We start from the raw sequence: 26,065 nt of genomic DNA, 5'->3' as shown, positions 1-26,065 counted from the left end.
GAGAAAATTTAATGAACCATGTATTGTTTTTAACTTTCAGCCTCTAAAACTTAAGTTCTGATTTTAGCAAGAATGGGAATTCCCACCTTTCAATCTCCCATCAAAACTAGGATTAGTTGCAACTTTAAGACCAGGATGTGGCAAAAGGAAGCAACCAAGATTTGAGAAACAATTGTGAATGTGCTTCCTTACATTCTGTAGCTCTTCATGTTGATTTTGTTTTACCTGGGGACATAAGGAGACAAGGTGAAGGTGCAAACAAGAGAAAAACACATTTTTTTAAGAAAACACACATACGTGGAACACCCTAAATAAATGTTCCATTGTTAAAATAAAAAAAAAAAAGAAAACACACATACGTACTCACATGCATGCACACTAACTCAGATGCTAGTCTAGATGGGTGTTTCTTGACAATAAAATTTTACTAAAGACCCATTTCTAACCATTTGATAAGACCCCACTCTGTCTTAAACCAAAAAAGATTTTTTCTTCCCATGTTAGCTGCCAAGGATATGAATAAATACAAATAATAATTAATCATAATATCTAACACCAGAACAACAGGTGTGGTTGTGATTTATAAACCAGTAAATAAATTAAGAATTTGCCTTTAGGGCTTCCCTGGTGGCGCAGTGGTTGAGAATCTGCCTGCCAATGCAGGGGACACGGGTTCGAGCCCTGGTCTGGGAAGATCCCACATGCCGCGGAGCAACTGGGCCCGTGAGCCACAACTACTGAGCCTGCGCGTCTGGAGTCCGTGCTCCGCAACAAGAGAGGCCGCGATAATGAGAGGCCCGCGCACCGTGATGAAGAGTGGCCCCCCACTTGCCGCAACTAGAGAAAGCCCTCGCACAGAAACGAAGACCTGACACAGCCATAAATAAATAAAAATAAATAAATAAAAATTAAAAAAAAAAAGAATTTGCCTTTAAAGTACTTATAATGGCAAAGAGAAAAACAAAGTACTAATTTGCCTACAAATAAAAAGGTCAGCCCCTGAGCAAAACAACAGATAAGGCGAAAAGCTCCAACGCAGTCCAAAGAGCCTTAAAAATTTATTAGGATTTCAGCACTCACTCCAAGTGATTATTTATGATTTATGCTAGTTTATCAGAGTTTTGCAGAAGAGAGAACTGCTATGCATTTTCTGGAAGGAAATCTTAATGTTAGATTTTTACTAACTACTTATCCCAATATAACTCACATATTCTCCCAAACTCTTCTCAAAAACCATTCTAAAAAACATGCACCATTCGTAATCAAAAAAATCTGGAAACTACTTAAATCTCCATCAAGAGTAGAATGGAAAACCTGTTGCCTGTTCATACAATGGAATACTGCATAGCAATGAGAGTAAGTGAACTAAACTACATGCAACAATATGGATTAATCTCAGAAATGTAATACTGGGCAAAAGAAGCTGGACACAAAAGAATACATACTGTATATGATTCCTTTCATAAAAAGTCCAAAAACAAAGCCTGTTGGAGGTCAAAAGAGTAATGAAGGATTTGGGGGGGGAGGGGGCGGGAGTTAGTGGATACAGGCAGCCGCTTCTGGGTGGTTACATGGCTATGTTCAATTTGTACAAACTCCTCAAGCTGCACACTTATGATCTGAGCACTTTTCTGTATCGCTTCAATAATATATTTAAAAACCTCCTTATCTTTGAAGTACATAATTCTGAATTTAGTTAGCATGCCTGATGTGCTGTGGGTTAATTTCTTCTGAACAAACCAGAGAAAATGCTGATGAATGAAATTATCTCCGACAAGTCTAGAAATGCCTTTCAAATAATCCAAGAAATGAGGAGTTGGTTTTGATCTCATTTTAGGATTAAGAAAAATTACATTATACCTTAAGTCTTTGAATGTGGCTGCGAAATTAAATGCATTTTTCCATAGGAAACAAACGAAATTTTATTACCCCAAAGAGCTAAACCTTCTACTTATGAATAAAGGTATTTTTATGTATCTTTTGTGGACATCAGTAGGTAGGTAGTATCTGACCTGAGGGTTTCCCAAAGTACTTCCATAGGAGGGTACCTTTAGGAATAAAGGATCCTGTCGGTGATGTTATTGTCCAGGAATGACTTGCTGTGGCATTTTGCATCGGCCAGGCCAGGGGTTTGGATATTTGGGCCCTACTCCCAGTTATCAATAATTAGTTAAGTGACCAAAGGCAAGTCACTTTTCTGGGTCCCAGTTTTGGGGTGTGTGTGTGTGTGTGTAAAGGCTATACTAGATAATGTTTAAGATCCCTTTTTTCTCTATATGCTGCCACTCTACGAGATAGTATTCCTTGGAAAGAGAGTCTCACATCATCTGTATTCAATGCATCCACACTAGATGATCCAGCCTGTCCCAAATGCTCAGAAGCTCAGCTGGGCCAGAAAGAGACATGCATGCAACCTGAGCAGATCAAAAAGTTAGTCTACTTCAAACTTTTATCCTTTGAATATTGATTTACTGAAGGGGCAGTTGGCTCTGGAGAGAAATATCCATTCCTTAACTTCTACTTGAGGGCATTTCTATTGTCCTCTTTCACAGGAGTGCTACCAATTTACTTCTCATCAATTATGTATGCAGTTATCTGGGTTAACCTGGGATACTCAATTTGTTCCAATGACACTTAGAGGTTGGTAGTCTAAGCAGCAGTCCAGACAGGCCACACCTTCCCCTGGGGCTTGGTGCTTATGCTCTCCTCTCTAAGAAATGGGGGCTTACCTGCAATCTCTTTTCAAGGAATTGTTTTCCACCTTCCAAACCATATGAATGTTCATAAGGATAACTCCAGTCTCGAATCAAAAACATTAATGTCTACAGAAAGAAGGGAAACAAATTGAAATCATTTCTTATAAAATTTTACCAAAAATTACTACTTTAATAACTGAAGCACCCCTTACTCCCCAAAATCAATCCTTATCAAAAGTTACAGTAACCAAATGGCTTAATACTACTCATAGTTATATCAAGAGCCTACATAAGCCAACAATACTCCCAGCTCCTATACCAAGAAACTACCTCCATTTGAGAACCTCACTGTGTATAAGGAGTCACCACAAGCAATAATACAGGATATTTAAAAAAGAAACAAAAGACATATCAGGGTATACAGATCATAATTTTAAGTCAAGATTGTGTAACTAGAAGACCAACTAACCTAATTCTAGACCAATTAGTTCTTTTCACAGAATTTTTTATTCCCATATGCTTAAGTTCCTCAACTCAGCACTACTAACACTTTGGGTCAGATAATTCTTATTATCACGGCTGTCCTACATTTTGTAGGATGTTGAACAGCATGTCTGGCCTCTATAAACTAGATGCCAATGGCATGAACTTCCTCCCCAAAACTGTGACAACCAAAAATGTCTCCAGACACTGGCAAATGCCCTCCGGGTGGCAAAATTACCCCAGTTCAGAAAAACTGATATAGGCCAAATAGAGTATATTTCATCATATACACAAAATGACACCATAACCTGCCCAAATATTTCGTAGAAGTGATCACCTGAGCCAGACAAGACGGAGGCAGAATCAATGTAACCCACTAACAGAATCACCAGTGACGCTATCACACAGGAAGGACTTCACACACTGATGAGCAAACGGGGTGGAGTCATTCTCACCTACTATAACACAACTAGCCAAATAGTACAATGTCTACTTACAAATTACACTTATTTCAAAAAAGAATCTATCTGAAATTAGCTCTGTTTTTTTTTTAAATCTCTAATGATAAGACTCCACAGAAGCAAGCAGAGCATATGCTTCTCAAATCAAGGTTAATTTCTGACTTAATATTCTGTACCTAGCATTTAAAAGTAATGAAAAAACACATGGGGGAGAGATATAATAAGTTCTGAAATTTTTCTATTTGAAACAAAAATAAAGAATAACAGGTCTAACCTCAACTTGTAATATACCACACACACACACACACACACACACACACACACACACACACACGCACATGTACAACCAATAACATTTTCTAGTAGTTTATCACATATAAAAGAAATTTACATGACTGTCTCAAGTTTTGGAAGTAATATCCAGTTAAGAGAAATATTATTAACCTCTTTAAGTAAAAGTATTAAGAACCAGTCTATATTCATTTGTTCTATTTCCTATCCTGTAAGCTGCTACTGATAAGATGGTGATGACATTACCATAAGTTAGTTTCAATTCCACTAGATCTGTTGTTAAAAATTAGTTTCGCATAATGTCCTCATATCTCCAGAGATACAAGATGATAGCTTTTCATAGATAAATTTTTTTTTAATGATAAAATATTTATTTACCTGAAATGGCTTCTGGTAGATTTCTTCCATAGCAAGTCTGCCGTATTCTGTAAATAACTATTAAATCAAATTATTTAAAATAATGCCCCCGAAGAGGTTGAAAGAAGACATCTGTAAAGCTATTCTGTATCAGACGACTAGATGTCAGAGCCTTTAAAATCATTTGAAAGCCAAGCATTTAATTTTTTAAGACTGCGTATACTTTAAAATTTCTTCTAGTTAAGAAGTCGTACGTCTGTTTAAAACCGTATAATAGTCAATCTTCTTACAATATTACAGGTTCTTGGTGTAAAGTCACAACAAAGTGGGAATTAAATTTTCAATACTTTGGCATACATTCTTTGAGACATACATACTTGCAAGTGCTGAAGATCATCTTCTTGAATATTTTGAGACAAATTATACACCTGTTAAAACAAATTTTTGTTTTTATTAGTGTTTTACTTTGAATACCCAGCTGTGTATAACTTTACTTGTGGAAATGAAGGCTATTTTACACCTGAGCACGAATGAATGACTCAGTCACTATCTTAACCAGTGGTCCATGAAAAGAATTTTCTTTTTTCCTAACAGTCAGGATAAAACATTAAGGGGGAAGCAGTGGTGGTAAACTATGTAAAAATCATGAATATACGCATATGGGGCCAAGAAGGCAGCAGACATTTAAAAAAAAAAAGTATATTACATAGTAAGTTTCTTTAATGTTATGACATGATTTTTTTTTTTAAGTGAAGAGTTTCCCCAACTACCCAACTGTTTTTCTAAGTCAATGAATGTGAAGGGCATAGTTCTATTGGTTTGGCCCAAAAGTTCGTTCGGGTTTTTCTCTGTAAGATGTTACAGAAAACCCAAACGAACTTTTTGGCCAACACAATACAAAGATAAATTCCGCCTTGGAGCATTCATAGTATATAGTTTATGGTTTATTCAGTGGGTGCCTCAACTAACTTGACTCTAATATTATGGTTATCGTTTTACTTAAGCAAACTCAATCTAAATAACTTAACATGAAAATTTTACCAGACTGTGGTAGCTAAAATACACACACACACACACACACACACACACACACACCCGTAGGTAGCACTCTTCCACTTTCCAAGGCCCATAGACCAGAGCTGATAACGGAAACTTAAGTACTCTCAAGAAACAGCAATTGGAGAAAAGATTCACTAGGTCCAATCCTTCTGAGTCAGGTCTTTAAAAGATGACCTAGACCACCAAAGGAGAAAAGTGGGTGTCCAAAGTTGTCGCCTCTGCTAGGAAATAACTTATATCTAAGAAAACAGGGTTACTCCAAATATAGAACAATTTGTTCTAACAGCAAATAAGTGATAATCTAACTTAATCACTTGGAGGTCAAGAATATAAACAGCCAATATAGCCCAGCAAACCTAAAATGATATTCTCAGTTGACTAATTCCAAACAGGTTCTTAAAAAGTAATTAATGATGAGGTGATTAAGCTCTAGATTTAAACTTAAAAACTGAAAGCATAACCAACCTATTCTCACCCATATGGGCCTTAGCTTTTAGAAAATAGGACCAGATCCTTTCATTGTCAGGGCCAGGTTGTAAATAGCAAACAGAAAAGAAGATTTGTTTATTGTGGATCATTACTACTTAGCATACTGTGTTGTACTTAATAGATGCTCAGTAATTATTTTTTGAAAGAATAAATGACAAAGGGATCAATTTGTCATTGATCTATCAGCCAGATAACTTACATAAGGAAGGAGAGAAATCTAGCCTCAAGAATCAGGAAAGAAGCAATAATAAAAACTAATTTTAGGGACTTCCCTGGTGGTCCAATGGTTAAGGCTCTGCACTCCTGGGACTTCCCTGGTGGCGCAGTGGTTAAGAATCCTCCTGCCAACGCAGGGGACACAGGTTCGAGCCCTGGTCCGGGAAGATGCCACATACATACATTTATTTATTTAAAAAAAAAAAAAAAAGACTCCGCACTTCCAATGCATGCGGGCACGGGTTCGATCCCTGGTTGGGGAACTAAGATCCCATATGCCGCACAGTGCGGCCTTAAAAAAGAAAAAAAAATTATCTTCTTGATTATTTAGTTTACAAACCGCTTTCTTATGCATTATCTCATTTGGACCTCATTTCTGACTGCACACAAAACCACATATGAGATAGGCAAGATGGGCAAAATCTTTGTTTTACGATAAGGAAGTGGCTGAATGGCTTTATGTGGTTGTCCAAAACCAGTTCTCTTGCTATCATAAAGTTGAATAAACAAGAGAATACCATGGTATAAGTTTTAGGACAGAGAACTTATAATTTAATGCAAGCCACAGAGCCAGCTAATCTGAAGGGCTATAATGTGATAATATAAACACAAAGATGTGGCTCCTGCTTGCCTCAAGAAAATGGCAGTTGTGCTGCCCTGCAAGATCAGAGAAAAAGAGGTAGGACAAACCGAAAAAAAGAGACCCTGAGGGTCCCCAATAACATCACTTAGTTTGTAGTGACAGATATTCCCATCCCTATAATAAAAAGAAGCCACTTCTCTTTTATCTCATAATAATTCCAAAACTTGTTTCCACTCTGACAGCTAGATACTTCGAATTGAAGAAGAAAGGAAATGGGAACTTTAATAGAAACTGGTCATACATTCCAGATATTAATGGAAAGCACAAAAATTCCAAGACACTGTGACAGTATCACCTATAATCTACCATCCATAAGAAATATTTCTTATCTCAGGAGAAGCACATACTTTTTAAAATATCTGCAAATATTCATCTTGATACATCACCAGCTGGACCTAACCACCATACTTCAATAATTCATTTTTCAGCCAGAGAAGTATCAACCACAGATGAGCTCAGGAAACAGAAAGTAAAGAAATAAAAAATGACCTGTGGTGGTTTAACTCAGTGCAATTAGTCTAAATTATACAGAAAAGAGATGGCCTAGCTTGAAGAGACTAGAACTTGATAGAACACCAAACATAACTAGGGTATAGCATAAGTGAAAAAACAGAAAGGATTTTACCCCTTTCTAAATGAAACAGGTACTTTAAGTCCTTAGTTTATTATATAAACATCATTAAGGTTTCCTCAATACGAATTAATTATTATGTCTCTACCTCCATTAGTTCAAATAATCATGTACTAGTTGTCATACATATCGAGTAGAAAACTAAATTTAATTACTTGTTTTTGTTGTTTGTTTGGTTGGTTTAGCCAAAAAATAAAGAAACACTCTATATTTTACTGTATATGACATTGAATTCAATATCAACTGAATATCCTTGAATTCAATTAAGGATAACATGCAATAATATATATTCCTTTAAAAAGAAAAAAGCATAGATGCTATGATGAAATACCAAAGGGATTGGCTATTGGTTCACTGCTTCCCTGGTAAGCACTAAAAGTATGAAATTTCACATTGTAAGCCAGAACAGCAAGCATAGAAATGTAAATGACCAATACTAAATGTAAATAGTTTCTCTAATTTTAATCCTTTTTTTTCTTCAATCAAAAGGCATTTTGAGGAGGAGCAAAGGTATTAGGATTGTCTGACCTGATCATACCACAGCTCTCTGTATCTCACCTGGACAGAGCTAGTCATAGTGCTCAGAGCAAACACTGTTGCACAATCTTTGATAGTTGACTGGCTATCAAAGGCACCCTGGGTATCCATTAGCAGCACAGCCACCTAGGAATTTAAAAGTTTAAAATACTAAGTAAAAAATTCACCAATAGTGACTATAAAAGTCAAATATAAAATGGTTAATATCAAAATCAGTAACTAAGTCAAGAAAAGTACTCTAAGTATCTCACACATTTTGACATAATAATCCACATATGTTAAAGTTATCAGATATTAATAGTTCTGTGTTGTTTTGCTCAAGAAAGAATATGGAAGAAAAAAATAGTAAAAAACTACAAAGAGAATCTTACTTTTGTTCCGTTAGGTCTGTCGATCACAAACACTTCATTCCAGACTTGTATGCCTGTTGTTTCTCTTTCACAACCACCTCGCCATGTAAAGCCAGTCAATGGTTCATTGTTTCCACCAATCCAACTTTGAGAATCCTGTTAAAGTCAAGCATAGATAGAAAATAAAACACACAAAAATAAGAACTCAAAAGGAATATAAGAAATCACCCACTCGTCACAACATTGTAAATCAACTACACTTCAATAAAAATTAAAAAAAAAAAAGAAACCATCCACTCATTTTATAGATGAGGAAGGTACATCCAGGGAGATAAAATATACTGTAACATTACACAAGTAGTTACAAAAACAGTCCCAAATCCCATCTAGGGTGTTTTGACTAAGAGAGATGTGGTCTTCCTCCAAACCTGAACCTTCTTGAATAGCTCACGTTTTCATACTCTAGGTTTCTAGATAAGTGGGGTCACACCCACTTCCTCCATTTTGGAAAGATTTCCTATGTTTAAAAATCATAAAAAATAGATACTAGCTATTTCGATACCTCCTTGTACAAAACTAAGTTCCAGACAGAATGGCTGTCAAAACAGCGTTGCTCTCTTAGAATAGCTTATACTAAAATGTTTTCACACTGCCTTAATTTTCTCTTTAAAAAATATCAACTTTTGGGCTTCCCTGGTGGCACAGTGGTTACGAATCCACCTGCCAATGCAGGGGACACGGGTTCGAGCCCTGGTCCGGGAAGATCCCACATGCCGCAGAGCAACTAAGCCCGTGCACCACAACTACTGAGCCTGCGCTCTAGAGCCCAGGAGCCACAACTACTGAGCCCACGTGCCACAACTACTGAAGCCTGTGCGCCTAGAGCCCATGCTCCGCAACAAGCCACCCCAATGAGAAGACCACGCACCACAACAAAGAGTAGCCCCTGCTCGCCGCAACTAGAGAAAGCCTGTGTGCAGCAACAAAGACCCAACGCAACCAAAAATAAATAAATTTATTAAAAAAAAATATCAACTTTAGGGCTTCCCTGGTGGTGCAGTGGTTAAGAATCTGCCTGCCAATGCAGGGGACACGGGTTCGAGCCCTGGTCCGGGAAGATCCCACATGCTGCGGAGCAACTAAGCCCGTGCGCCACAACTACTGAACCCCGCGTGCCACAACTACTGAAGCCTGTGCACCTAGAGCCCATTCTCTGCAACAAGAGAAGCCACAGCAATGAGAAGCCCTCACACTGAAACAAAGAGTAGCCCCCACTTGCCGCAACTAGAGAAAGCCCATGCGCAGCAACGAAGACCCCAAGCAGCCAAAAATAATAAATAAATAAAATAAATTTATAAAAAAAAAAAATATATATCAACTTTAAAAATAACCACAAGACTTGTTTGAAACCTGATTCAAACAACCCAGCTATAAAACTCTTTTTCGAAACCAAAAGGGAAATCTGAATCCAGACTGGGTATATTAGATGGTGTTAAGTTGGGGTAAAGACGATTGCTTGGTGTGATAATGGTTTTGTGGTTGTATTAATAACAATAATAAAGTCCTTAACTGTTAAATATTCAAGTATTTATGGTGAAAGAATATGCCTAGCATTTGCTTTAAAATATTTCAACAAAAAAAAAGAATAAAAGGGCAGAGAGAAAAACAGATGAAACAAGACCAGCAAAATGCTGATAGGTATACTGGGGTTCATAATACTCTACTATTTTGGGGTATATTTAAATTTTTCCATAATAAAATGCTTTAACGTATCTCACAGGGCTAGACTGTTATAATTAAATATTATAAAATTATATAAAAGTTACTATACCATAAGGTAATTTATCTAGAAAATTAAATCTGGAATATAATAAATGAGTTAACTTTGACATATATTAAGAGCCCTAGGGACTTCCCTGGTGGCACAGTGGTTAAGAATCTGCCTGCCAATGCAAGGGACGCGGGTTTGAGCCCTGGTCTGGGAAGATCCCACATGCCGCGGAGCAACTAATCCCGTGTGCCACAACTACTGAGCCTGTGCTCTAGAGCCAGCGAGTCGCAACTTCTGAAGTCTGCACGCCTAGAGCCCATGTTCCGCAACAAGAGAAGCCACAACAACGAGAAGCCCGTGCACCACAACGAAGAGTAGCCCCCGCTCGTCACAACTAGAGAAAGCCTGCGTGCAGCAACAAAGACCCAACACGGCCAAAAGTAAATAAATAAAATAAATAATTTTCTTTTAAAAAGAGCCCTATACTTTAAGTATACGTAAAGCCCATATACCCTTTTCTCAAAGTACCTCCCCCCACAGGAAAAAGTCCTTTGTTTCAGAAATACTTCTAATAAGCTTCACTATATAGTCCAAAACAGATATCAAAGCTCAAATTAGGGGTGGAAAAAAGATGGGTATGGTAGGCTCAATGAGGGATGAAGCAATTTATGAAAATGATACAAGGTGGGGAAAAAAAGTGTAGTCCAAACCATCACTACCTAATGTGAAGATCCATCTTAAACTTCAAACCATCTATAATTATTATTATCCCACAAAACCCCCATCCCCAGTAGGTTACCAATCCTATTAACTACAAAATTCTCTTGGATTCTCTTCCTCACTTTCAGTATCTTCAACTTTTGACCCTCATCCCTCTGTTGGTCACAAGGCTGCCTGCCACATGGCACAATTCTATTCACATTATATACTATGGACAAGCCCAACAATGGTCTTGCCCCTGGGCTATATTTTAGATGCCCCAAATAGCCTGGAACCTCCCTGTCGTACTCTCCAACCCATCCTTCCCATAGTCACTTAATTTTCTCAACAAGAAACGTAATCTTGCCATTGTCCTACTAAAAAGTCATCTGTGGCTCCCCATTTATTTACAGGACCATCTAGAGACCTGTTGCATACAATCCACCTTTAATTTACTTTTTCTATCTCTGCTCCTGATAGTACTCATTAGTTCCCCAAACACACACACACACACACACACACACACACACACACACACACACCCCTCTTCCAGTTTCTACCACTCCAAAAAGGTCACTATTCCCAAAAACGTATGTTGTTTAGCATCTCTATACCTTTGTTCCACCTGCTGTCTGCCAAGACTGAGCCAGCTGTCAAGAAACTCTGACTTTTGTGAACTCTTAAAGCATATTACCGACACTGCAGGTGGTTATCTTTAAATAGCTTTGCAATGCAGTTCTTGTGTGAATACTGAGAGCACGGGCTGTAAACTTCATTTTTGTTTACAGAACTGTTCCTACCAAAATGCCTTGCCCTATTCTAGGCTCTCATATGTGGCATCTCATTCCCCAACAATGTCAAAGTGGTAGGTATTTAATGAACTGATTATTTTTAAAAGGTCCAACCTACACAAGTAACTTAAAAGAATCTACCCTATTAGAGAAATCTGTTTTTATTCTACATCTTGTTTCCCTATCTCTCCTATGAGAATGTAAGTTCCATGAAGAAAGAAAGTTTTGTCTTTTTTTTCTCTCAAAACATAGAATAGTACTCCCAGAAGACAGAATAGTGCCTGGCTTGCAGTAGGCACTCAAAATATTTGCTCAATAAATAAATACATTAAAATTTTTAATTATTAAGCTTCAATGTGTTCCCTTTTGAGCATGTGTAAGAGATACCTAAGAAATATGATCCTTTTAGGGACTTCCCTGGTGGTGCAGTGGTTAAGAATCCGCCTGCCAATGCGGGGGACATGGGTTCGAGCCCTGGTCCGGGAAGATCCCACATGCCTCAGAGCAACTAAGCCCGTGCGCCACAACTAGCCCGTGTGCAGCAACAAAGACCCAATGCAGCCATACATACATAAATACGTTTACTAAAAAAAAAGAAATATGATCCTTTTAATTATTCCTAGAAACAATTACACGAACAAGAGAGTAAAAATAAATTTTAAAAAGTATAGATGACTGATATCATAGGCTAAGATGTTTGTTAACCTTACCCTCTCCAAAGAAACTTTAAAAAGAACTGGTGTCTCATTTAAAAAATCTATTGACTATATATCATCTCTTCTTAGTTTACCCTGTAATGGAAATGTTTATTAAACTGATTAGTCAATAAAAGGACGAAAGAAAAGGTAAGTCAGAGAACCTAGCTAATTAAAACCACTAAGTTTTGATATTTCAAAACATGAAATTAAGAAGTCCTGCTATTTCTCTAACATATTGAATACTGATAAATTTAATATATTCATATATACTCATTCAACAAATATTTACTGCACCCCTACCATGTGCCAGCCACTGTTTTAGGTTCTAGGGACACAGCACTGAAAAAGAACAAACATTCCTGCCCTCAAGGAGCATTCTAATGAATTCTAGAAGCAGTCTTGCTGATAACAGATACTATTTGCTGTCATAAGTTAGTAAAAGCAAACTTAAGAAGTTGAAAAACAGTAATCTGATACCATTTACTACTGTAGGGACAAAAAGGCCTTAAAACTCGAAATTTCTAAAATGATTTTAATCCTCCAGTAAAATTAAAAAATCTTATTGAATAAATCTCAGTTGCAAAAGGCAATATGAAAACACCTGAACTTTAAATGTAGTCAAATATTACAGTGAATAAACATAAACCCTTGCCAAGAAGACTTACCAGTGTAATATAATTATCAACAATAAAGAACCCAGGCTTCCCTGGTGGCACAGTGGTTAAGAATCCACCTACCAATGCAGGGGACACAGGTTAGAGCCCTGGTCCGGGAAGATCCCACATGCCACGGAGCAACTAAGCCTGTGAGCCACAACTACTGAACCCGCATGCTGCAACTACTGAAGGCTGTGCCCCTAAAGCCCGTGCTCCACAACAAGGGAAGCCACCACAATGAGAAGCCTGCACACTGCAACGAAGAGTAGTCCCCACTCACCGCAACTAGAGAAAGCCTGCGTGCATCAACGAAGACAACGAAGACCCAACACAGCCAAAAATAAAATAAACAAATTTAAAAAAAAACAAAACAAAAAAAAAACAATAAAGAACCCCTACCTACTCTAAATAATAAGAAACAAATTCTTATTTCACCATAGGAAAGATAACATTCTCTAGCAACAAAGTGAAACAATAGCTGGTAAACTTGAAACACAGACTTGGTAGTCCAACCAGGTCTATATGTATCAGACCATACACCCTGTTCCCAGTCTTACTGACTCCAACAATGGGCAGGCCAGAAGAATAAAGGCCCATTCAAAAGCCACAGTAACTCATCACAGCGAGGAGGAAAAGGGATAAAAAGGATGAAATTAAAGACCCAAGTAACTGTACAATAAAAGAGCAGACCCTTCCTAGTTATGAAGTATTCCCCATAAAAACATAACAGATGGGACTTCCCTGGTGGCGCAATGGTTAAGAATCTGCCTGCCAACGCAGGGGACACAGGTTCAAGTCCTGGTCTGGGAAGATTCCACATGCTGCGGAGCAACTAAGCCCGTGTGCCACAACTATTGAGCCTGTGCTCTAGAGCCCATGAGCCACAACTACTGAAGGCTGTGTGCCTAGAGCCCGTGCTCCACAACAAGAGAAGACACCGCAATGAGAAGTCCACGGACCGCAACAAAGAGTAGCCCCCGCTCGATGCAACTAGAGAAAGCCCGCAGCACCAAAGACCCAACACAGCCAAAAATAAAATAAATAAATAAATTTTAAAAACATAACAGATGAAAATCTTAATCTGTATAAAACTAGTGCCTGGGCTTCCCTGGTGGCACAGTGGTTAGAAATCCGCCTGCCAATGCAGGGCACACGGGTTCGTGCCCCGGTCCGGGAAGATCCCACATGCCGCGGAGCGGCTAGGCCCGTGAGCCACAACTACTGAGCCTGCGCGTCTGGAGCCTGTGCTCCGCAACGGGAGAGGCCGCGACAGTGAGAGGCCCGCGCACCGCGATGAAGAGTGGCCCCCGCTCGCCGCAACTGGAGAAAGCCCTTGCACAGAAACTAAGACCCAACACATCCACAAATAAATAAATAAATAAATTTATAAAAAAAAAAAATAAAAAAAAAAAAAACTAGTGCCTAATTCTGGAGATAGGTTATTAACACTAAACACACAAATCAGTGGATAGAATGAGTTAATATAAATATTCTGACCACCAAACATAATTTACAGTTTTCATTTGAATATGTAAGAATACTCTGCAAGTCCTGGAACAAATTAAGCAACATTAGACTCTTAAAACAGTTTTAAAACTGTCTAACATCTTAACCACCTCCATGTCCAACTCCTCCCTTTTGGGGCTGGACAAACAAATGACATTATGACTGACCCAAGGCACTAGCTCAAACAAGGACAACTATATCAACTTAGGTACACACCAAAGAAGTTTAAATAACCTTTTTTTTAAGGTTCTGATTAAAAGGTGACCTTGACCTGGATGACATTATGCTAAGTAAAATAAGCCAGATACAAAATAACAAAATAGTATGATTCTACTTATATGAGGTACCTAGAGTAGTCAAACTCATACAGAAGGTAGAAAAGTGGTTATCAAGGGCTGGAGGAAGGGGAGGAATGAGTAGTTTAATGTGCACAGAGTTTCAGTTTGGGAAGGAAAAAGTTCTGGAGATGCACTGGTGATGATGATTGCACAATAATATGAATATACTTAATGCCACTAAACTGTACACTTAAAAATGATTAAAATGGTAAATTTTGCTATGCCTTTTTTAACCAGTTTTTTTTAAGTGTACTTGAGTGCTACTAGAACAGAAAGGCGAAACACCTCTATTTATTAAATTAAGGTTTGGCATGGAGATTTGACTTCACAGTCTTCCACTGGACTTCCAGCCTCAGTGCTCCCATATATAAAGCTAATGTAAAAAGCACACCAGCCTCACAACAAGAAAAAAGCTCAATACGAAAATCAACAAACTTTCTTTCTTAGATCAGAGAATTGAGGTCACAGGGCAAATTGCAAACCAAAATCTGAGAGACAGGCAAATACAAAGAATCACAAGCTGAGGTCAGTTACCAAGGAGCAGAAGCTACTGGAGCAACTGGAAGAAACATTTAAATGGTAATTTGGACAAACTGCTGGAAGCTAAGAGTAGACTAGCTTGAGACCTAAGTCCTCTCGTGGAGGTTCAGGCTTCATAGGCCCCCACCTTCTTGGGTTTTACCTCAAGGAGCTCCCTGAGGTTTTTTTTTTTTTTTTTCTTTTCTGGCCGTGCCGCACAGCTTGCAGGATCTTAGTTCCCTGACCAGGGATTGAACCTGGGCCACCAGCGGTGAAAGCACTGAGTCCTAACCACTGGACTGCCAGGGAATTCCCTGCAACCATTTTCAAATACACTCAGGAAAGTAAGCACTGATAGCAGTCCCCATTAACAAAGGCCTGCCCTCCAAGACAAACTACCTTATCAGAGCTTTATCTAAGCCTGGGAAAGGGCAATTCATCAACTCCAGCCCCCTCTATCTTTCCTGTCTCAAGTAAGGGGAGAAAAAAAATTGTTAAGGCTAAGAAACACTGCTGAAGGTCACAGCCCAGGGACTCAGGCCCACTTACAAAACTGAGATTTAATCATAAAATGATATAGCTTTCCTCACCCACACCTTACCACCACATCAACCAGGCTCCACTACGATGACAGTGGATTACAACTGAGAGAGCTGCAAGACACATTCTATTTAAGGAGTTCTTAGAGAAACCCAAGGATAATGGGGGAGGGGGAGAAAACTGAAGTCTCTGGGACCTAAAGCAGCAGAAAACATTAAACACATCTCTGAGCTAGAGCTAGATTAACATAACTCCTCACACTAAAAACTTAACTGTCAGTTCCTATTTTCTGATATTTCATGCCTGACTTTTAACAAAAAAATTACAAGCCATGCCAAAAGGTAAGGAAAAACAGACTGATGAGACAAAGCAACCATCAGAACCAAACTCAGATATGATGCAGATTTTGAAATATGAGATAGTAAATTTAAAGTAACTAGGATTAATATCTTAAGGGCTCTAATGAGAAAAGTAGAAAATGTGCAAAAACAAGTAACGTTAAGCAGAGAGATGGAAACTCAAAGAATTAAAAGAAAATGCTAGATATAAAAAACACTGTAATAGAAATAAAGAATGCCTTTAATATACTTATCCACAGACTGGACACGGCCAAGGAAAGAATCAGTGAACATGAACATATATCAATAGAAACTTCCCAAATTGAAATGCATAGACAAAAAAGGATAAGAATAACAGAACAGACCACTCAAGGACTGTGGGACAATTGCAAAAGGTGTAATATAGATGTAATGGAAATACCAGAAGGAGAAGGCAGAAAAGCATAAAAGAAACATCAGAAGTAATAATGGCTGAGAATTTTATAAAATTAATGACAGATACTAAAAAACAGATCCAAGAAAGTCAGAGAACACCAAATAGGATAAATACTAAAAGATCTATACCAGGCATATCACAGTCTAACTGCAAAAGAACAAAGACAAAAAGGAAATCCTGAAAGAAAACAGAGACAAAAAACACTTTACCTGTAGAGGAACAAGGAAGGATAAGAATCACTTTGGACTTCTCACACACAAACAGGAAGAGAATGGAGTGAAATATTTCAAGTGCTGAAAGAAAAAAGCCACCAACCTAGAATTCTGTATCCAGCAAAGTTATCCTACAAAAGTGAAGGAGAAATAGTCTTCCTTAGACAAAAACTGAGGGAGGTTGTCACCAGCACACCCGCCTTGAAAGAAATGTTAAAAGTTCTTCCAAGGGAAAGAAAATAATATAGGTCAGAAACTCAGACATATATATAAAAGAATGTCAAAGAAAGACAAGAAAGTAAATCTTTTATTCTTCTTTCTCTTAATTCATCTAATAGACAACTATGTGTATGAAGTGCTAATAGCAACAATGTATTGGATGATTATGGTACATAACACAGAGGAAATTAACAACAACATCATAAGGCATAGGAGGGAGGCATTGGGAATACTGTCATAATGTACCTGCTCTACCCATGAAGCAGTATAGTAATATTCTAAAGCAGACTTAGACTAGTAGTAAATGTATATTGCAAACTCCAGGCAACCAGTTTTTTTTTAAAATGTTTAAATAAGTATAATAGATATACTAAGAAAGAATAGAATGTGGAATCATACAAAATAGTCAATTAAAGCTAGAGAAGGCAGAAAAAATTAAAAAAGAACAAACAAGTACAACAAATAGAAAATTACAAACATAAGAAATAACAATCCAATCCTATCAAAAATCATTTAGATGTGCATGATTGAAATAAACCAATTAGATGACAGAAACTGTCACTGTGGATTAAAAAAAAAGACCCAAATATTTGTTGTCCACAAAAAACCCAGTTTAAACATAAAGAAAAGGAATGGAGGAAGATATACCATACTGACACTGATCAAACAAAAGCTAGAGTAGTTATACTAATTTCCGACCGAGCTGACTTAAGAACAAGGAAATTATCAGGATAAAGAGTGCTACTACATAATAATAAAGGGGTCAATTCTCCAGAAAAACTTAACAGTTATCTTTAATGTGTATGCAGTTAACAACAAAGCATCAAAATACGTGAGGCAAGAACTGAACTGCAAGAAGAAACAAGACAAATCCACTATTATACTTGGAGACTTCAACACCCTTCAATCAGTAACTGACAGACCCAGAAGACAGAGTATCAGTAAGGATATAGTTGAACTGAACAGCACCAACAATCAAGTGGATCTAATTGACATTATATTGGGTTGGCCAAAAGGTTCATTTGGTTTCTTCCATAAGATGGCTCTAGTAGCGCTTAGTTGTCTTTAACTTCATTCGAAACAATTTTGTTAGACTGTATTGTGACAGCTGTCATACCAGCACGCCTTTAAAAAAAACTTATCAAAGTTGGTGAATTTTTGTGTACCCAATTTTAATACTGAAGATGGAAGAAAAAAAGCCACATTTTTGGCATATTATGCTTTATTATTTCAAGAAACGTAAAAATGCAGCTGAAACACGAAAAAAGATATGTGCAGTGTATGGAGAAGGTGCTGTGACTGATCCGACGTGTCAAAAGTGGTTTGCGAAGTTTCGTGCTGGAGATTTCTCTCTGGACGATGCTCCACGTTCGGGTGGACCAGTTGAAGTTGATAGCGATCAAAACGAGACATTAATTGAGAACCATCAACGTTATACCATGCGGGAGATAGCCGACATACTCAAAATATCCAAATCAAGCGATGAAAATCATTTGCACCACCTTAGTTATGTTCACCTCTTTGATGTTTCGGTTCCACATAAGTTAAGCAAAAAAAAAACCTTCTTGACCATATTTCTGACGTGATTCTCTACTTAAACATAAGGAAAATGTTCCGTTTTTAAAACAAATTGTGACAGGTGATGAAAAGTGGATACTGTACAATAATGTGGAACAGAAGAGATTGTGGGGCAAGCGAAATGAACCACCATGAACCACATCAAACACCATTCTTCATCCAAAGAAGGTGATGTTATGTATATGGTGGGATTGGAAGGGAGTCCTCTATTATGAGCTACTTCCAGAAAACCAAACAAAAATTCCAACAAGTACTGCTCCCAATTAGACCAAATGAAAGCAGCACTCGACGAAAAGCGTCCAGAATTAGTCAACAGAAAATGCATACTCTTCCATCAGGATAACGCAAGACCGCATGTTTCTTTGATGACCAGGCAAAAATTGTTACAGCTTGGCTGGGAGGTTCTGATTCACCCGCCGTATTCACCAGACATTGCACCTTCGGATTTCCATTTATTTCGGTCTTTACAAAATTCTCTTAATGGAAAAAATTTCAATTCCCTGGAAGACTGTAAAAGGCACCTGGAACAGTTCTTTGCTCAAAAAGATAAGAAGTTTTGGGTGGATGGAATTGTGAAGTTGCCTGAAAAATGGCAGAAGGTAGTGGAACAAAACGGGGAATACATTGTTCAATAAAGTTCTTGGTGAAAATGAAAACTGTGTCTTTTATTTTTTACTTTAAAACCGAAGGAACTTTTTGGCCAACCCAACAGAATCCTTCATCCAACAACAAGAGAATACACATTCCTCTCAAACTCATACAGAACATTCCCCAAAATAGGACATATACGGGGCCTTAAAACACACCTTAAAATAAATTTTAAAGAAAAGATCATACAAAGTATGCTCTCAGACCACAATTGAATTAAACTAGAAACCAGTAATAGAAACATAGCTGGAAAACCCCATAATACTTGGAGTTTACACAACACACTTCTAAGTAACACATGGGCCAACACACTTCTAAATAACACATGGATCAAATATTTTGAACTAAATGAAAATGAAAATACAACCCATGAAAATATGTAAAATGCAGTGAAAGCAATAGTTAGAGGAGAATTTATAGCATTGGGTGTATATATTAGGAAAAAAGATCTAAAATCAATCATTTAAACTTCCACCTTAGGAAACTAGAAGAGTAATATAACCTAAAGAAGCAGAATAAAAAATACAGCAGACACCAATAAAGCTGAACACAAGAAAACAGGATAACAACACAACAGGGAAAAGAAATTAATGGAACCAAAGCTGGTCCTTTGAAAAGATCAATAAAATCAATTTGAGAGATATCAGAAATCAAAGAGGAGTCAAAACTACTACTTTCATGGACATTAGAAAGATAGTAAAAGAATATTAAGAACAATTCTATGCCCACAATTTTGATAGCTTAGTTGAAATGGACCAATTATTTGAAACACACAACCTACCAAACCCACATGAGAAAAAAATAGATCATCTGAATAGACCTGTATCTACTAAAGAAATTTAATCAATAATTAATAACCTTCAAAAAAGAATGAACCAAATTTAGACAGTTTCACTGGTAAGTTCTACCAAACATTTAAGGAAGAAATGATACCAGTTCTCTATAAGCTCTTCCAGGAAATAGAAGCAGAGGGAACACTTCCTAACTCATTCTATGAGGCCAGTGTTATCTTAATACCAAAACCAAATAGAGACATAACAAGAAAGGAAAACTAAAGATCAATATATCTCATGAACATAGATATAAAAATACTCAACAAAATATTAGCAAATTGGGGGCTTCCTTGGTGGCGCAGTGGTTGAGGGTCTGCCTGCCAATGCAGGGGACACGGGTTCGAGCCCTGGTCTGGGAAGATCCCACATGCCACGGAGCAGCTGGGTCCGTGGGCCACAACTGCTGAGCCTGCACGTCTGGAGCCTGTGCTCCACAACAAGAGAGGCCACGACAGTGAGAGGCCCGCGCACCGCGATGAGGAGTGGCCCCCGCTTGTCGCAACTAGAGGAAGCCCTCACACAGAAACGAAGACCCAACGCACCCAATAAATAAATAAATAAATAAATTTATTAAAAAAAATATATATATATATATTAGCAAATTGAATCCAACATTGTATAAAAAGAATTATACACCACAACTAACTATTCCAGGGACACAAGGCTAACTCAACATTCAAAAAATTAATAATGTGATCCAACACATCAACAGGCTAAAGAAAAATCATATGATCACATCAATAGATGCAGAAAAAGCATTTGACAAAAGCCAACATCCATTCATGATTAAGAAAACAAAAACCCTCTCAGCATGCTAGAAATACAGAACTTCCTGAACTTGATTTTAAAACATCTACAAAAATATTCTACAGCTAACAACATACATAGTGTGAAAACCTAGATGCTTCTCCCTAAAGATTAGGAAAGAGATAAGGATATTTGCTCTTATCACTTTGTACTCAACATTGTACTGGAGATTCTAGCCAGGACAATTAGCTAAGAAAGAGAGAGATAAGAGGTACTCAGATTGGAAAGGAAAAAGGAAAACTGTATTTACAGGTGACATGATCTTATATATAGAAAACATTAAAAAGTCCACTAAAAAACTATTGGAACGGGTACTTCCCTGGTGGTGCAGTAGTTAAGAATCCACCTGCCAATGCAGGGGACACGGGTTTGAGCTCTGGTCGAGGAAGATCCCACATGCCGTGGAGCAACTAAGCCCGCGTGCCTAGAGCTCGTGCTCGGCAACAAGAGAAGCCACTGCAATGAGAAACCCATGAGAAACCCGCGCACCACAAAAAAGAGAAGCTCCTGCTCGAGGCAACTAGAGAAAGGCCGTGCACAGCAACGAAGACAAAACGCAGCCAAAAATAAATAAATAAATAAATAAAAATAAATTGTCCACTTAAAACAATTTAAAAAAAAACTATTGGAATGAATAAATGAGTTGAACAAGGTTGCAGGATTCAAGATCAATATAAAACAATCAATTGTATTTCTGTAAACTTGCAACAATCTGAAAATGAAATTAAGAAACAATTCTGTTTATAACATCAACAAAAAATGAATAAATTTAACAAAAGAAGTGTAAAACATACTCTGCAAACTACAAAACATTTTTGGAAGAAATTAAAGAAGATCCACATAAATGGAAAAACATCCCATGTTCAAAGATTGAAATGCTTAATATTAAGATGGCAACATACCCAAACTGACCTTTTAGATTCAATCCAATCACCAACAGAATCCCAGCTAACCTCCCATAGAAACTGATAGACTAAGTCCAAAAATCATATGGAATTGCAAGGGACCTAGAATAGACAATCTTGAAAAAAGAACAAAATAAGAGATCTAATTTCCTGTTTTGAAAACTTACTACAAAGCAAAGGTAATCAAGACAGTCTAGTACTGGCATGAGAACAGACATACAGACCAATGCAACAGAACTGAGAGTTCAGAAATAAAGCCACATGTCTATGGCCAACTAGTTGTCAACAAGGGTGCCCGGACTATTCAATGGGGAAAGAATAGCCTTTCCAACAAATGGTGCTGGGACAACTGGATAGGCACATACAAAAAAAATGAAGCTGAACCCTTACCTCATACCATTATCATTCATTATTATATATTAATGTATTATATATAATTAGTGAATATGTTATATTAACATATTCATAGAATTATAGCATTATTCATAAGCCAAAAGGTGGAAACAACCCAAATGCCCACTAACAATGAATGGATAAATAAAATGTGATATATGTATACAATAGAATATCATTCAGTCTTGGGCTTCCTGGTGGCACAGTGGTTAAGAATCCGCCTGCCAATGCAGGGGACACAGGTTCGAGCCCTGGTCCAGGAAGATCCCACATGCCGCGGAGCAGCTAAGTCCGTGCGCCACAACTACTGAGCCTGCACTCTAGAGCCCGTGAGCCACAACTACTGAGCCCATGTGCCACAACTACTGAAGCCCACGTACCTAGAGCCCGTGCTCCACAACAAGAGGAGCCACTGCAATGAGAAGCTCATGCACCACAACAAAGAGTAGCCCCCGCTCGCCACAACTAGAGAAAGCCCACACGCAGCAATGAAGACCCAATGCAGCCAAAAATAAATAAATAAAATAAATAAATTTATTTTAAAAATAAATAAATAACCGATTAATTCCAACATGACATGAAGGAATTTTATTCTAGAAAAACTTTTAATTCACTTCTCAAGTTTACAAAAGACTGATTTCTTTCCTTCTGTATTTCAAGCAAAAACAACCTATTTTCATAATACAAGTAGCAGCTTAAAAAAAAAAAAACTGTGTAGGAAGCTGTTTACTTTGCAAGAAAATGAGACCTAAAAATCAGAATTCCCCCTGTAATTTGGAAATGTTTGGCAACAATCTCAGAATATTCTTGGTTTTAAGAACTTAGCTACTGAAGTTTTTGTTTTTATCCAACAGAAAAGAGCTCACATTCAGCTGTTATGATTTCTTTACTAACTAATCAAAATTAAAACACATATCTATTTTTAAATCATGAAGTAAAATATTTACATTTGGCTCCTTTAGTGAACTGCCCCTTTACATAAATTGACTCAGGTCAATACCGAAGACATACAAAATCAGTACAGTAGGTCCTCCAGATGTGAAACACACAGATACAGTGGGCTGACTGTACTACGCCATTTTATATAAGGAACCTAGACATCCAGGGATTTTGGCATCCACTGGAGGTCTTGGAATCAATACCCCCCCCAATCCCATCCCCACTCTGGGATACCTAGGGACGACTGTATAAAGCCACTGTTCATCTCCTACCTTCTTCAATTACCATCCCATCTTTGCAGGCATATAGGTTAATGAAATATTCCAAAACTATCCCACTGTTTTTTCTCCTTTACTTTCATCTCCTAGGAAAAGCATGACCCACCACTAAGTCAGTATAAGTAGAAGCCTGTTATTCCTCCAAATCAAACACTGTTTAATGTGATTTTCAACTGACAGAATAAGATTATTTACATCAGGAATCCTATATGGAAACCTTATGAATGAAAATTAATAAAGACATTTAGCTTAGAAACTACTAACTACGTGTGCAGCCTCACGCCCTCTTTACCATTCTGTGGCTTCAGTATCTTCCCCACAATGGAGGAAATTCTATGAGTTCAGAGATTACAAATATATGACACGTGTGGGCTGCTACTCCCCCCTCTGAACAGCCACTACTAATTGATCAGAGATCAAATAAGAAATGGCACCTAAGGTGAAACTTGCTAGACAAGTGATCTATGCTTCCTTCCCCTTCTAACATTCTGTCTGTGACCTACTTGGAATCAAATACATTTGCAGTGAACAGCTCAGACACAGACAGAAACAATATACACAAGCTAACTTAAGGAGTTAGAGCCTCAAAATACAGAAATTCTTTATCACCTTTAAATGTACAGACTTTTTTTTAAAGAATAAGTCACTATTTATACATTTCTCTATTTCAGATGTAAAATTCTGGAAAATAATCAAGTCTAAGTGGAAAAACCTTAAAATACTATATCTTTCTCAATTTCCAACTTGTGTAAAATAGTGTTCTTTATCATGAACTACATTCTTGATACTCAGGCATGCTGGAACATGCCTGAAGAGCTCCCTATGGAAAGAATATTGAAAAGCTTCCTGAAAATCAACTAGGAATGTTTGCTTTATTACTTATCTCAAGTAGGATGCATATCCAGTTACAGATTTACACAGAACTCGTAAAGGTGAACATCCTGACAGATGTTTAGACAATTACATAATTCTGTCAAAGTGTTATTTCTAGCACATTCATGTGGCCTTCTGAATGTCTAAAGCCTCCTCCTATAAAGCCCTTCCCCCTACGTGCTCCACTACAAATTTCCAATTCCTCTTTCTTGGTTCCTATCAAACTCTCATTCCCTCAGCCCAACTTTCAACTGTTAGAAAACTACTCTGACTCAAGCGGAAAAAAAAAATTTTTTTTTTTTTTGCTTTTGTTCAGGGGAGAAAGTCAAAGTCAAAGTCAAGGACGGGGAGGGAAATAATTGTCTGGTACCATCAAAAAGTGAAAATGTGTAGAGAAAGGGTGATTCATCAGTCAAAATAGAAAATAAGTTCTTACTATGGGCCAATTATTGTACCAGGCATGGGAGATATGGTAATCAAGATAAGGCCCACTCCTGACAGTAAACTAGCCAGGAAAAATAAATAACTAAAGTAGTATCAATGAGACATAGGACCTGTGCCATATGGTCATAACATAGTCTTAGAAACCAAGGAAGGCTTCCTATGAAAAAAGATTAGCCAACAGTACAGCAACATTTGAGAGATAACACGACATACTCGAGGAACTGCAAAAACTATAGTATACCTGGCATACAGAGACAAGGGAGGAGGCTCAGAGATCATGGAAGTCACTTTAAGGAACTGAACCTTATCTCAAAAAGTAAGTCTCTGAAGGAGACTTATTTGAGGAGCATAAGTATACCTCTACAGAAGTCTCTATCAGCCTACTTCACCCACTGCTGTAAAGGCGATTGAGAAGGGGAAGGTGTGAGGAAATAACAAAAAGCGAGAGACTGAACAGTGCTTCAGAGACTTTAGAGTATACTCAGACATCTTAGGTTAAAGCTACCATGCTGGGAACACGGATGCTCAATCATATGCCTCAATATGTACTACATGCAAAAAGGGATTATGGAGATGAAGAAGAATCAAGAGCTCAAACAAACTTACATTACTGTCTTTACTGAGAAGTCTTATCAAGAACTGTATTTTCGTAAAATTAAAGATACAGCTCTTACTGTTTTTTGTCTATTATTTTTAAACAATATTGGTTGGTAATTTTTGTTTTTAACTCAGTTCAATTTAAAAGACACTATTCACCTTGTTATACATATATCTAAGCATGAAGTCCAGTAGAAATGATTTCCCTTTACGAAAAGCTCCTGCCACGGATACCACTACTATGTTAAGATCTCGTATGTGCTCCTGTAGCAATATCTGCTCCAAAGCTTCTTCATCAAGCTCAAAGTTATGGTCATCTTCATGAGCAAGAACAATCTGTACTGGACATGGTTTCTTCATAACCTCATCAGAGTTTACTAGGTCATCATCTTCATAATTCTCACCTAGAGTTAAAAAAGAGAGAAACAGGTTACCTTAATTCCTGCATTCTAAACTTTTCCTAAAGGATCACAACTAACGCAAAATTTCAAATAACTTCTCCTCCATTAAAGGTCATTTGGAAATAGTTACAAAAAGTGATGCTCAAACACACACTGGATTTCTCACTCCCTCTATAATAGGACCAAGAATACCAGTCAGTTTCCTACTATATATAGAGTTAAGCAGGAATACTAAGTAAGACCTCTATCTCAATCAGGTCTTAACAGCTAAATGTGAGCAGCAGCTGTTCTTGAACACTGTATTATTCTGTAAACAACTTTTGCTACTGTATGCACACAGAAACTAGATATAGTGAGTGGAAAATCAATTTCACCTAATAATTCAGATTCCAATTTCCCTATAGGCATCACCTGGAAATTACTCCAAGTTACA

General features: G+C 37.5%; 1 protein-coding gene across 4 annotated transcripts in view; it reads right to left on the bottom strand.

Moving 5' to 3' along the window:
* The window catches only part of ATL2 (atlastin GTPase 2), a 70,225-nt gene that overhangs the window by 8,327 nt on the left and 35,833 nt on the right, over window positions 1–26,065 (bottom strand). For all 4 annotated transcript variants that reach the window (XM_082427764.1, XM_082427761.1, XM_082427762.1 and 1 more), the window contains exons 2-8: window positions 25,391–25,635; window positions 8,235–8,369; window positions 7,885–7,989; window positions 4,666–4,716; window positions 4,310–4,366; window positions 2,730–2,822; window positions 87–225 (exon numbers count right to left, since the gene is read on the bottom strand). In XM_082427764.1, the coding sequence (XP_082283890.1) occupies window positions 87–225; window positions 2,730–2,822; window positions 4,310–4,366; window positions 4,666–4,716; window positions 7,885–7,989; window positions 8,235–8,369; window positions 25,391–25,635 (825 nt within the window). The remainder of the gene's footprint in view (window positions 1–86; window positions 226–2,729; window positions 2,823–4,309; window positions 4,367–4,665; window positions 4,717–7,884; window positions 7,990–8,234; window positions 8,370–25,390; window positions 25,636–26,065) is intronic.

The sequence above is a fragment of the Balaenoptera physalus genome (genome assembly GCF_965194825.1).
Source record: "Balaenoptera physalus genome assembly, chromosome: 15".
In the NCBI taxonomy this organism is placed as follows: domain Eukaryota; kingdom Metazoa; phylum Chordata; class Mammalia; order Artiodactyla; family Balaenopteridae; genus Balaenoptera; species Balaenoptera physalus.
The sequence above is the reverse complement of the archived record's forward strand: the minus strand, read 5'-3'. Positions and strand labels throughout refer to the sequence as shown.